This window comes from Colossoma macropomum, unplaced genomic scaffold (genome assembly GCF_904425465.1).
Source record: "Colossoma macropomum unplaced genomic scaffold, Colossoma_macropomum, whole genome shotgun sequence".
NCBI lineage: Eukaryota > Metazoa > Chordata > Actinopteri > Characiformes > Serrasalmidae > Colossoma > Colossoma macropomum.
Window position 1 is genome coordinate 51,009,229 of NW_023494789.1, and position 14,717 is coordinate 51,023,945.

The 14,717-nt window shown below is 41.3% G+C and overlaps 1 protein-coding gene across 1 annotated transcript in view; it reads left to right on the forward strand.

Moving 5' to 3' along the window:
- Positions 1-14,717, forward strand: part of chd6 (chromodomain helicase DNA binding protein 6) — a 101,171-nt gene that overhangs the window by 41,956 nt on the left and 44,498 nt on the right. Inside the window, exons 9-14 of the mRNA XM_036571587.1 lie at positions 2,335-2,421; positions 2,531-2,665; positions 5,885-6,006; positions 7,068-7,311; positions 8,373-8,549; positions 11,009-11,152. Of these exons, the coding sequence (XP_036427480.1) occupies positions 2,335-2,421; positions 2,531-2,665; positions 5,885-6,006; positions 7,068-7,311; positions 8,373-8,549; positions 11,009-11,152 (909 nt within the window). The remainder of the gene's footprint in view (positions 1-2,334; positions 2,422-2,530; positions 2,666-5,884; positions 6,007-7,067; positions 7,312-8,372; positions 8,550-11,008; positions 11,153-14,717) is intronic.

Consider the following 14,717-nt stretch of genomic DNA (forward strand, 5'->3'; position numbering starts at 1 on the left):
GTTTCAGTCGGAATCACGTCAAATCCAGGCTGAATCCCAAACGGCTCTGCACTCCCTAAATAGTGTTCTAGCTATGAAAGTTTAGAAATTCTACCCTCTACAGCCAAACAGTGCATCATGTATCGAGTGTGGATGAGTCTGAATCCCAAATGACTGTTTCTTAGCTGTATTTTGCTCTGTTGGGCTGCAGGATCCAGTATTTAAACTCCTATGTAGTGCACTATGTAGGGAGCAGGGAGCCGTTTGAGATTTAGCCCCAGCTTGAAAAGAGGGGTGCAGCTGGATTGGTGCTAAATAAGACTCTTGGTGGTAATTAGGTGACCAAAAAGTACTTATAAAGTGAAGGTTTCTGCATTAAACAGTGCTGTTTTATCATACACTGCTCAAAAAAATAAAGGGAACACTTAAATAACACATCCTAGATCTGAATGAATGAAATATTCTCATTGAATACTTTGTTCTGTACAAAGTTGAATGTGCTGACAACAAAATCACACAAAAAGTCATCAATGGAAATCAAATTTATTAACCAATGGAGGCCTGGATTTGGAGTCACACACAAAATTAAAGTGGAAAAACACACTACAGGCTGATCCAACTTTGATGTAATGTCCTTAAAACAAGTCAAAATGAGGCTCAGTATTGTGTGTGGCCTCCACGTGCCTGTATGACCTCCCTACAACGCCTGGGCATGCTCCTGATGAGGTGGCGGATGGTCTCCTGAGGGATCTCCTCCCAGACCTGGACTAAAGCATCCGCCAACTCCTGGACAGTCTGTGGTGCAACGTGACGTTGGTGGATGGAGCGAGACATGATGTCCCAGATGTGCTCAATCGGATTCAGGTCTGGGGAACGGGCAGGCCAGTCCATAGCTTCAATGCCTTCATCTTGCAGGAACTGCTGACACACTCCAGCCACATGAGGTCTAGCATTGTCCTGCATTAGGAGGAACCCCGGGGCCAACCGCACCAGCATATGGTCTCACAAGGGGTCTGAGGATCTCATCTCGGTACCTAATGGCAGTCAGGCTACCTCTGGCGAGCACATGGAGGGCTGTGCGGCCCTCCAAAGAAATGCCACCCCACACCATTACTGACCCACTGCCAAACCGGTCATGCTGAAGGATGCTGCAGGCAGCAGATCGCTCTCCACGGCGTCTCCAGACTCTGTCACGTCTGTCACATGTGCTCAGTGTGAACCTGCTTTCATCTGTAAGGAGCACAGGGCGCCAGTGGCGAATTTGCCAATCCTGGTGTTCTCTGGAAATGCCAAGCGTCCTGCACGGTGTTGGGCTGTGAGCACAACCCCCATCTGTGGACGTCGGGCCCTCATACCATCCTCATGGAGTCGGTTTCTAACCGTTTGTGCAGACACATGCACATTTGTGGCCTGCTGGAGATGATTTTGCAGGGCTCTGGCAGTGCTCCTCCTGTTCCTCCTTGCACAAAGGCGGAGGTAGCGGTCCTGCTGCTGGGTTGTTGCCCTCCTACGGCCTCCTCCACGTCTCCTGGTGTACTGGCCTGTCTCCTGGTAGCGCCTCCAGGCTCTGGACACTACGCTGACAGACACAGCAAACCTTCTTGCCACAGCTCCCATTGATGTGCCATCCTGGATGAGCTGCACTACCTGAGCCACTTGTGTGGGTTGTAGAGTCCGTCTCATGCTAACACGAGTGTGAAAGCACCACCAACGTTCAAAAGTGACCAAAACATCAGCCAGAAAGCAGAGGTACTGAGAAGTGGTCTGTGGTCCCAACCTGCAGAACCACTCCTTTATTGAGTGTGTCTTGCTAATCACCAATGATTTCCACCTGTTGTCTATTCCATTTGCACAACAGCATGTGGAATTGGTTGTCAGTCAGTGTTGCTTCCTAAGTGGACAGTTTGATTTCACAGAAGTTTGATTTACTTGGAGTTATATTGTGTTGTTTAAGTGTTCCCTTTATTTTTTTGACCAGTGTATGTTCATTATTATACGACAAAATCTTGAAAAAAATGAAATGACCGCAACATACAGCGTTGGCGGAATACTTGTTAATGTCGATTGTCATAAATAATAATAACTTAAATTATTTTCTGAAAAACGTGTATTTTATCATATTTTATGTTGTCCGCCGTTTTATAAAAGCAATAAGCCATTAGATGCCGTGGGTTACTGCGATTTTATCGTGGGCAGGGTGTTCTTAGGCACGACGAGAAGCAGAACTGTAAAAGCCAATTTACAAATCACTGCTTTCTGGTTTTATTTGCATTTTACCTACTGTCCCAGTTATGCTTTTGTCTTATTTTGGATGTGTGAAAAATGTTAATAATGTTGTTAATGTCTGTCTCTCAGCCGGATGAAGACCTCTTCAATCCTGACTACATTGAAGTAGATCGAGTTCTGGAGATTGCGATCACTACAGACACAGAGACAGGAGAGGTGAGGAGCGTAAAGGAAACTAATTTGACAGTGAAAGTGGTAACAGCGCCACCTGTGGAGACGTTGGACAGCAGTTTGACGTCGTCGTGTATTTTGTGTCCACAAACAGGAGGTGACACACTACCTGGTAAAGTGGTGTTCTCTGTCTTATGAGGAAAGCACTTGGGAACTGCAGGAGGATGTAGACCCTGTGAAGATCCGTGAGTTTGAAGAACTCAAGAAAATTCCAGAACACAAACATGTTGTAAGCTTTTCAAGTTTTATTCGACTGAATTGAATTTACCTCAGGTTTAGCGCAGTTTAAAGGAATAGTCACGTTTTTACTCAAAATCAAACTTTTTTAACAATTTGTTTGTGAAATGTGCTTCTAAAGTGTGATACAGCACAAATAAGCTTTCATGTAGCTCTAATGCAATCAGACGAAATTCAGTTTTGAGTCTAGTTTTAAATGTAGAGAGTGTGTCTGAGTCCTGAACAGAGGTCGGGAGATGATTCCACAATTTTGGGGCTACGTAGGAAAATACTCGACCACTTGCTGTGGTTTTTCTAATTCTAGGATCCGTCACCAGGCCGGTATTTTGTCAGCAGGCCGGTATTCTGTGAGCGGAACGTACGTGTGGGTTCATATGACTGCAGTTAATTCACTAAGATACTTGCGGAGCCATTTAACGATTTATACGTTAAGAGAAGGATCTTATACTCTACACCAAATTTAACAGGTAGCCAGTGTAATGACCACAGGATTGGGGATATATGGTCAAACTTTTTGGTCCTTGTAAGACTCTAGCAGCAGCATTCTGGACCAGTTGGAGTTTATTTAGTAAAGTGTTGGAGCATCTGGCTAAAATGGGGTTACAGTAGTCCAGCATGGAGGTTATAAAGGCATGCACCAATAAGAGTCCTTGAGCAAGACTTCTAACACTACCTTCGCCTACCTGTGTAAAATGATTCAATTGTTGCTCTGGATAAGAGCTGCCATGAATGTAAATAGGGCCAACGCTTGCACGGTTGTACTCCTCAGGAGCCCAAGAACCCAAATTTTGACAAATGGAGGATCAAACTTATTATTTAGGACAAGAAAAAACAAGGGAGGGTGAATCTTCACCATCAGTGAAGCAAAAACATGAAGAAGCAAAACGAAATCAGGACAGACAACCGTAGAAAACCTGACGGCCACTGTAGGTTCTACTACACGCTTGGAAAGGGAGGGGTGAGGGAGGGGGATTCACTTCATCCTCACCAGTAGATGTCACTAAATCTTACACACTGTACCTTTCAGTATTTTTATCCAGTGACATCATCTTATTCTATTTGCAGATGATTTTTTTAGCATTGTTTCTTGAAGCAAGTAACATTGTCTACTAATAGTATAAGATATTTTAAACAAGTAAACAAGTAAAAACATGTAGAAATAAGTTGAATAATGTTTCATTTTCTTACCAGTAATCTCATAGTGAGAAAGTATTAGATGTGTTGACTAGATTTAAGATGATTTACTCATCAGATTATCATTTATTTGCAGTAAATAGAACGCATGTAACTTTGTTTCTTGCCCAGGGACTAGTTTATTACTCTGCTCTCTTTTAAATGTTATAGTAGTGATGCGTTTCTGCACATCGTTGCTTTCAGTTTTCCTCCTTCTCATGCATAAGAGCAGGTAAATAATGTTTGCTTAAATTTGACCCTAAGAAATATTTTTACACTTTAAAGCAGAGCATTGTTATGGCTATATGACTGAATAAAATAAGCTTCATCAGAATATATTTATTACTTTTAAAAATTCACTGACATAATTTTGAACATATATATTATGTACATCATATATACAGTCATTAGTGTATATATCATATATATATATACAGTCAATGAGTGTATATAGTATATAGCATTGAGACAGTGAGTATATATACCATATACATCATATATGCAGTCAATGAGTGTATATATCATGTATATCATATATACAGTTAGTGGTTCAGCTCCTCCATGATGGGCCCTTTTCACAAGAAACAGAAGTGTGTAAACACTGGGATAAAACTCGTTCTGCTATTGCCTTACAGGCAGTTATTAAACTCAGAAATACAGGTGTTCGTATCACTTTAGCTGAACACAGAAAGGTATGTCTCTTTATCTTTGTCATAGTTGCCAACATTGATGTTCGAGGATGAGTCCAGAACTGTTGGAGAACCAAACACACAACAATGTGGAGTCCAATCTAAATAAAGGATATAAATGCTTAGTGGAAAAATTCCTTCACAGCTATCAGAGCACAGTAACGTCAGCGAACGTCATGAGTGATAAATCGATGGAGGTGAAAATAACTATAACCAAAAGGCTAAATTAGCCATGTTAGCTGGAGATGTTGAAACAGCTCACTAACAATAAACTAGTTGGTAAAAAGCTAAACATGCACACACACCAGCAGGGGGCACCGGGCCGTCAGAGTCCTTAGCGCCACTGTAGACATTTTTTACAGCTCCAGTGAACGAACATCTGCTCCCCGCTGAGCTCTCGTTCTCTCAGATACCGACAGCTTTTGAGGGAGAAATGAAAACTGTTCCTCTGAAAGCGGCTGAAGCAGCAACAAATAAAGCATGAACTGCATTCAGTGTAATGCTAGCTCTCCTTCATATAGCTTGTGGGTTCTTGTTACAGTGGGGGATCTCGAGGGGAACTGGAGCTCCACCAAGCTGCTGCTTTTGTTAGTTTGCTGCTCGTTGATTTATCCGTAGTTCTCCTGTCCAGCGTGGTCTGCTGAAGGAGCTGAAGGTTTCGCTTTAAAAGACGTTCAATGTTGTATTTCAACAAGAGAGCTACAATCACAGATTCTATCAGAGCAACAAACAGCTCTGCAGCTGGGCTTCAGCCTGAACTACTACAGATGGGTCAAAAGATCAGCCCTATAAATCACTGCATTCTCACAATAGCCTAGAAACATGATGTTATTGTGCTGTTTTCATGCTTGTGCATCTACCCAAAGCTGGATGCAGTTCTTTGCCTGTGGAAGCCTATCAGACATCATTATTGTAGTGCAGTTAATTACATTATTGGTATTATTATTTGCTTAAATTTACATTTTAAAAGCAGCGCATTTTGTTAGCTATATGATTGACACAATACACACATTAATACACACAATAATCTAGAGACATGATGTTAGTGGAAGCCTCCCAGACATCATTATTGCACTATATCTTACTACGGAAGCATGCCTTTCACAAAAACCCCACCAAACCTAAACTAGAAAAAGTGTTTTGAGGAAAAAACATTTGACTGTTCCTTTAATTCAAGGACAAAAACATGTTTTGAGATGTTTACATTTTTGTGTTTTAGTTGTACCCCAACAAAATAGAAAATATGTTGCAACACCGTGACTAACACAGCCTTTGCACAAAATGGCATGTCATCCACAGATTCTCTGTTTAAAACAGTTTAAAACATCTCTTTTCTTGTGCGAATGTAGGAGAGGCCTTTACCAGAGCAGTGGCAGAAGCTGGAGAAATCTCGAGAATACAGAAACGGCAACCAGCTCAGAGAATACCAGCTTGAGGGCATGAACTGGCTCCTTTTCAACTGGTACAACAGGTAAACAACTGAGCCATTTTTAAACGAAATCTGGCTTTAAAATCTGTCCAAAAGTATCCAGACAGCCCCTCTAATGAGTGAATTCAGCGAATTCAATGAATTCTACTTTAGGTTCACCTATTGCAGAAGCAGCTGCACACCGCATGTATACTCTCCATAGAAAAGCATTGGCCAATAGATTGGGACACTCTGGAGCAGCTGCACTTGAGCCTACAGTCACCGTGTCCAATGCCCAGCGTGGGCTAGAGGGGTATAAAGCCCCCCAGCATTGAGCTGTGGAGCAGTGGAACTGTGTTCTCTACAGTGATGGAGCTCGATCCACTTGGGGCAGTCGTGGGCTGGAGGTTAGGGAACCAGCCTTGTGGCTGGAAGGTCGCCGGTTTGATCCCCTGAGCCAACGGTACATGACTGAAGTGCCCTTGAGCAAGACACCTAACCCCCAACTGCTCCCCGGGGGCTGCGGATAGGGCTGCCCACCACACTGGGCAAGTGTGCTTACTGCCCCCTAGTGTGTGTGTTCACTAGTGTGTATGTGGTATTTCACTGCATGGATTGGTTAAATGCAGAGGTGAGGTTTCTCCGTTGTGGGACTAATAAGGGTCAATTAAATTAAATACCTTTGGTTGGAATTAAGTTGGTATGATCGACTAAGCATCCAACAAAAAACCAAGAACCCTCAGGAGAGGCATGCACAGTGCCAAGCGTCGGCTGGAGGGGTATGAAGTCCCCAGGACTGGGCTGTGGAGCAGTGGAACTGAGCTAACCGTCCAACATCAGTACCACTCTTGTGAACGCTAAATGCAATCAAATCCTCACAGCAATGTTCCAACATCTAGTTTAAAGCCTTCCCAGAAGATTAGAGGCTGTTAGTGCAGCAAAGGGGGACAAACTGACTATTAATACCCTTCATTTCAGGAGAAACGCTGCTGTCGACAGACTTTTGGACAGATCTGTTTTCAGGTTCATTCACTGAAACTTGTTTTGACATGTTTCCTACTCAAAATCAGGACATTTGGCGTCTCTGTGCTCTGTTTGTGTGATATTACTGTCTGCCTCTGTAGGAAGAACTGCATCCTCGCTGATGAGATGGGCTTAGGGAAGACCATCCAGTCCATAACATTCCTCTATGAGATTTTCCTCATGGGTTTGAGAGGCCCGTTCCTCATCATCGCTCCGCTCTCCACCATCACCAACTGGGAGAGGGAGTTCCGCACCTGGACCGAGATCAACGTCATCGTCTATCACGGCAGCCAGATCAGCCGGCAGATGATCCTGCAGTATGAGATGTACCACAGGGATGAACAGGTAGGTCAGTTTACTTGAATGAATGAAACAGTACTGAGTGAATGAGGTAACGATGCAGTAACGTGGCCAGGAGAGCTGATTTAGGGGAGTCCCTGCTTTCGTTCTACTTGGTGCTGAAATATGAGTGATCTGTGATTTTAATCCAGTACGAATCTACAATATCTGTGGCATTTATAAGTCTGCTAAAGCTGGGCTTCCACTACACGACTTTTACCCCAATTTTAGCCCTGATTCTGAGCTGGTCGGCTCTAGTCTGCAGATTTTTGGGTCAGTCGGAGTCGACAGTTGGAGAGAGAGTTGAGTCGTGTGTGAGGAGCACAGACTCAGATTCACAGCCTCCCGATCGCGTTTCAGTCAGAGTTTATCAAACATGATTTTTTGAACCGACTCTGAGCGTCATCTAGTGTAAACTGGTCAACGACTCAATCTGAACGGATTCCTGCAACAGCCAATGAAAACTGAGAGCGCAAAGAAGAAAATACAGCAAGTCAACAAAGAAAAATGGCAAAAAGTCCCTCAAATGTGGAGCAAAGCTTTTTAATGAGCTGAGTTTAAGGCACAATCGAGTTTATGTAATTTTAAAACTCACACTGATCACATTTTTAAATCCATGACCGTCACTTAAACATGTTTACCTGCTGCTTCTTTGCTGTGTCAGCGCAAACAGCAGAGAAAACAGTAGGTGCTCCACTTTTGTTTATTTGGGTCTCCTAGTAACGTGAGTTTGTGAGAGTTCAGTGAGTCAGTTCGGTTCAGCAGCAGCTTAAAGTTGAGTAGTGTGTGATCCCTAATCGTTTAGTCTGTGATCCCCAATGTATCTGCAAAAGCCAGTGTGATAGTGTGAGACGCCCAGTCTGCTATAATCTGTTCAGACTTTAAAAGTCGTGTAGTGAACCCAGTAATAATTCTGGAGCAGATTGCTGCCTATAATTCTCACAGTTTATATATCAAACCTACTAGGCCTAATCACACCAGTTAATGAATGTTAATGCAGTTTCACTAACCTTTTCTCTGTCTCTCTCTCTCTCTCTCTCTCTCTCTCTCTCTCTCTCTCTCTGAAGGGAAACATAGTGCCTGGTCATTTTAAGTTCCATGGCGTGATCACCACGTTTGAGATGATCATGGCTGACTGCCCTGAGCTGAAGAAGATTAACTGGCGCTGTGTGGTGATCGACGAGGCTCATCGGCTGAAGAACCGGAATTGTAAACTGCTGGAGGGACTCAAACTAATGAACCTGGTCTGTTCAAACAGCCTTCTGCATTTTTTCAAAACCCATGATTTAAAATTGCTTGTTCATAATCAATAGATCGCTCCCTATTCACGTCTAATATTGAGAAAAAGAAATAAAGTTAATCAGTGCTTTCCCTCATGACCACCAGCTTGATTGGCTGATGCTTCATTGTGCTTTAATGTACACCAATCAGACATAACATTCTGACCACCTCCTTGTTTCTACGCTCATTGTCCATTTTATCAGCTCCACTTACTATATAGGTCACTTTGTAGTTCTACAGTTACAGACTGTAGTCCATCTGTTTCTCTGATACTTTGTTAGCCCCCTTTTACCCTGTTCTTCAGTGGTCACTCCTACCTTGTCGGTCCACCTTGTAAAGTCAGAGACGATAGCTCATCTGCTGCTGCAGTTTGTGTTGGTCATCCTCTAGTCCTTCATCAGTGGTCACAGGGCGCTGCCCACAGGACGCTGTTGGCTGGATATTTTTGGTTGGTGGACTATTCTCAGTCCAGCAGTGACACTGAGGTGTTTAAAAACTCCAGCAGCACTGCTGTGTCTGATCCACTCAGACCAGCGCAACACACACTAACACACCACCACCACGTCAGTGTTACTGCAGTGCTGAGAATGATCCAGCACCCAAATAGTACCTGCTCTGTGAGGGTCCATGGGGGTCCTGACCACTGAAGAACAGGGTAAAAGGGGGCTAACAAAGTATCAGAGAAACAGATGGACTACAGTCTGTAACTGTAGAACTACAAAGTGCACCTATATAGTAAGTGGAGCTGATAAAATGGACAATGAGTGTAGAAACAAGGAGGTGGTCATAATGTTATGCCTGATCGTGGATGTCTGTGTGTATATCCTCTCCCTGTAATCTGACTGAGCTCTATATTAATCGGATCATATTTTCTTTAGAAACTACTGCAGTATGGGAGCTGGGAGCGTACAGTACAGGGATATATGGACAGTAATGGGAGAGATTCACTGCTTATTCAAAGCTAAATAATAAATTGTTTTCTGTAGACCTGATGAGGTACTGCTTACCTGAAATCAGTACCTCCTGATGTAATTAAAATCAAAAGGAACACAGTGTAACATATTAAAAATGCGTACGTGATATTTAAATTGTTATATTAAACATCCAGCAAAGTTTGAAAATGATAGACAGATAGAAATATGACAAAATACTGCTTAAAAACACTGATCAGGCCTGTCTGAGAACTGTCTGGGTGTGATAATATTAATGAAATTCTAATGAACATGCTTGATTGACATCCCCCTGTACAAGACCCCCAGCCTGCTGTGCTGTAAGCTTTAAAGGGGGTAGAATTTTGGCTAAATACATCAGTTATTTATGTACAATGTGAATTTGTAGATCTGATTTGTAGATATTGTTCAGATCTCTGTTATTCTCATGCTAAAGATCAGCTCTGGATATGTTGAATATGTGTTTGTTTGATATATCGTTTGGGTCCTAGTGCAGATATTAAGGGGAATTTCACAGATTATTCCAAATTTCTGCATAATTCATGTATATTATTTATAAAATGCAATAAATAATAATCGTTAAGATGTAAACAGAGTGATTCAGAGTGGTTTGGTGTGAAATGGTTCAGATGTCTTTACAGTGGTGGTGATAGGAACCAGGGGTCGCCATGACTACAACACAAATATAGACATTTTATTTACTATCCAGAACCACCAGTGAACCTACACGAGTCTTCTGAGTTTCTGAAGGTTTCTGGGTGTCTTATTCTGAAAATAAAATAAGTTTTCTTTCGGTGTACCATTTAAAAAGATGTTCTTCAAGGGTTCTTTAGTGAAGACAGTGGTTATATATAGAAACATGACAACTCAGAGAACCATTTGATTAATCAAACGGTTCTTTACCTGGTTAAATGGTTCTGCTCTATGAGGGAGAACCTCTTATGTACGTTTTTTAACTAATTTTTTTAAGTAACAGTTCTATATAGCGCTAGACAGGGTTCCATGATTGTTAGAACTCAGACCCTTTACTAAAAGTGTGCTATTTTGCCTCACAGCACTCTGCATGTATCCCTCCACCATGAATGGATTTTAAAGGCAGTGAATTCATAACCGTTTCATGTAGGAACTTTCTGTGAGGAGCTTTTAGAGGTGGACGTCTGGTTCCTATCACCACCACTGTGAACAGTTCTGACTCTGTAAGTTTCTCTAGAACGGAGCGTTTCACACCAAACCACTCTGAACGACTCTGTTTACATGTCAACCATTTGATTATGCAGAAATTTAGTATAATAGGTGAAATTCCCTTTTACAGGTTGCAGTGAATCTAGAATGAACTCCAGTCAGTGACTGTAGAAATGAATAGATATTTGTATTTATTGTATAAATAAAGGAAAGAAAACATTCATGAATGTATTCACAGTTAATGGTGTTGGAAAAATTGACTGCCTTATTTTTTCTTTCCTTCTCCTCAGGAACATAAAGTTCTCCTAACAGGTACACCTCTGCAGAACTCTGTGGAGGAACTCTTCAGTCTGCTCAACTTCCTGGAGCCGATGCAGTTTCCTTCAGAGAGCACGTTCCTCGAGGAGTTTGGGGATTTGAAGACTGAGGAGCAGGTGAGGTTCCATTACATTTCACATAATGTGACAAACTCACAGAGCTCCTCCAAGCAGAGTGAGAAAACTGTGTGCTGCTGGATTGTGTGACACAACCTGAGGTTTTATAAAAGGTTCACAAAAGTCACAACATTCTGCCCATTCAACATTCCCACAGGACCCCCAAAGAGCAGGTATTATTTGGGTGGTGGGTCACTCTCAGCCAGTGGTGGACGAAGTACACAAATCATGTACTTGAGTTAAAGTAGAGACACCCAAGGTAAAATATTACTCCAGTAAAAGTAGAAGTTCCTCCCTTTAGACCTCCACTTGAGTAAAAGTACTAAAGTATTTGCCTCCAAATGTACTTAAGTATCAAAAAGTACTAAAAGATTAATTATGGCTCTGATGTCCTGTTATCATTATTATCACAAGATTTGCTTCATTAACTCATTTTAGGTGAAAATACTCCAGTGTCTCTCTTGGTAAACCAGTCTTTTAATAGAGTCATTAATTAGTGACGCTGATGTCTATTAAAATTATCATAAGCACAAAACACTGAAGGCAAACAGTTTCCATCAGGTAGAACTGAGTGGCTCTGAAATCACTTTTTACAAACAAGCAAAGTTTCAGTTTAAGATTTATTTGTAACTTAGTTACAAGTTTAAGTTTAATAAAAACTTTAAACTCAGGTTCACAAATGAGTTTCCTTTACTAAACTGCATCTGTAGGTCTCTGTTCATAAACATAAACTAGACAAAACTAATTTACTATAAAATGAAATGTGTTTGTATAAATTCAGAAAAAAGACACGTCAGTCTCAACTGCATATGTGTACATATTTCTATATTGTGGTCTATTTACACAAAGTTAGGTTAGTTCATCATTTATGTTGAATAGACTCTCCCAAAATTTTACGCTGCTGCACTGATGTTGAACCGTGTGCTGCACTGGGTCGGTATGACCAACAGGTCAAAACAGGCTCAAAACAAAGTGACCGCTGTGACCTCATTGGTGTTCTTGCTTTGCGCTTGTTTTGTTTTGACCTGTTATGTTTTTATACACACATAAACCAAAAGGAATGACAGATTTCTCATAATGTAGTGGAGTAAAAAGTGAGATATCTGACTCTGAAATGTAGTGGAGTGAAAGTAAAAAGTCGCCCCAAAATGGAAAAACTTCAGTAAAGTACAGATACACAAAAAAGCTACTCAAGTACAGTAAACGAATTACATTTACTTCGTTACTGTCCACCACTACTCTCAGCACTGCAGTAACACTGACGTGGTGGTGGCATGTTAGTGTGTGTTGTACTGGTGCGAGTGGGATCAGTGAAAAGTACTACAGGAAAGTAGGGCTGCTTGAGGTTTTAAGAAATAAAAGAGAATAAAAATGAATTACAAAGCCTGGTCTGTTTCGGTGCTCTGTCTCTCTTTGTTCTCAAAACAGAGATAACCGCCTGCTACCGACTGACCTTCACAGCCCGGTCTGCTGACCTGACTGCCTACCAGCCCCTTTAACACCTTTTTTACGTCAGAGATAAAATGTGCTGCCTGCCTGTACAGCTGATTCATGTTTAGGCACAGCGTGACCTGAGGTGACTCAGCAAACAAAAATAGAAATTGGGCACTAAAATTTGCAGGAAAAAAAATATTTTAACATGCATTTATGCAAGTTTCTTCCCTCTAGAGGGCGTGTTAACTTATTTTCAAACATGTAATCTGACCTGGGGTGTTGAGACTTTTGGATATGTCTGTAAATTGGTTGCTCAAGTGAGGGGGTTTATGTCAGTGACTCTCGAGGTTCATTCAGTCCACATCGGCTTCTTATCTGGAAATTTACCGTCAGACTTGTTCAGGTTTTCATTTTTTCTGTTAGGAAAATGCTAAAGTCACAGGCAGATGAGGGAAAGCGCAGCGGTGCCATATATCACGCAAACTGTGATTCAGGCCAGTAATGTTCATTCATGAATGAGTAAACGTGTTACTGTCTCTCTGGCGCCTGTTGTGATCAGCAGAAAAGCAATAATATTCCATCACCATCACAGACAGTCTTTAAACTCAGAAGTTATAGCTACTCATCAGAATCTTTATTCGCCAAGTATCGGGTAGGCAGGGAAGTTTCTCTCTGTGCAAGTGTCAACATAAATTAAATCTAATAAAATAAATATAGAGAAAGAAATTAATCATAGATTTTCATCTTTGCACTTGGGTCCGCCTCCCTGCCGTCCCGTAACATATCTAGTTTATTTCTAGACATTTTTCCTTTTTTTAGTTAATTTTATCAAGTAAAATGATCTCACTATAGTGGCAGATGATTTTGCTGGTTTCAAGCACATAAAACAAGCTAAATTATCTGCCAATATAGTGAGATAAACTTACGTAATAAAAACACTCAAAACAAGTAAAAAAAAATGTTTGGAAATACGTTTAATTATCTTATTTATCTTAATTATAATATTAGATTTACTGACTAGATTTGAGATAATTTTACTGTCCACTTCACCATCACCCACCGAAACCCCGGCGAACGCTGCCAGAGCAAACAGCTCTGAGAGGATGTAATAATTATTAACAACGATAATAATAATAATAATAATAATAATAATGTTTATTTATATAGCACTTTTAATGCCAGTGGCAGCTCAAAGTGCTTTATAGACAGGTGATAAAACATAGTTATCACTCAAATCATGAGTTAAAAGAGACGTTTTTAGATGTTTATTAAAAGTGAGCTCTGAGCTCGACTGTCTAATAAAAGCTGAACTGAGCTCCACAGTTTAGAAGCAGAATAACTGAAAGAGTCTCTCCACGTTTTCTGTGTTTTACTGAAGGAGTTCAGAAGGTCAGAATCTGCAGATCTAAGATCATAAGCAGACAGACACTCTGTGATGTAAGCGGAGCTTTAAGGTCATTTAGAGCTTTAAAAACTAGTAGCAGAACTTTGAAATCTATCCTGAATGATTCAGGCAGCCAGTGCAGCTCTTTTAAAGCAGGACTGATCTGATCTCTCTGTTTTTGTTAGGATGCTGCTGTGTTTTGTACGAGTTGTAAGGGATGTGTAGTTTTCTTAGGAAGTCCAGTAAGAAGATCATTACAGTGATCGAGTCTGATTGTAACAGTCAGACACTTGACTTTGATCAGGTCTTATTAGAAAAATCTGTTTCCTTCACATTCCTGCATTTCTCCTTTATTAATGAAACGGCCTCATTCAAGTGTAAAAAACTTTATGCTCATTTTCTAATTTTGCATATAAGAGGTGGATGGGAGACACTTTACTGTGTTCTGCTTGATCTCAGAAATCTCACAGATGATTGGCGTGTTCACTGCGGTGCAGGACTAACCGTGTATGAACTGCAGCGTTTGCTACTGTAAGCACAGGAAGAATGTTGCAGTTGCCAAACAGAGTGCTGCAGTGTAGACTCAGCACGGTGACGGAGGAGAGTGGAAGAAAGTTGTAGGTGCTGATAGCAAACTAACACTCTAAACACTCTGCAGAGACCCGGCTAGTGTGCAGCATCACCTGCTTTACGTTAGATTAGATTAGATTAGATTCAACTTTACTGTCATTGTGTAGATTACAGGTA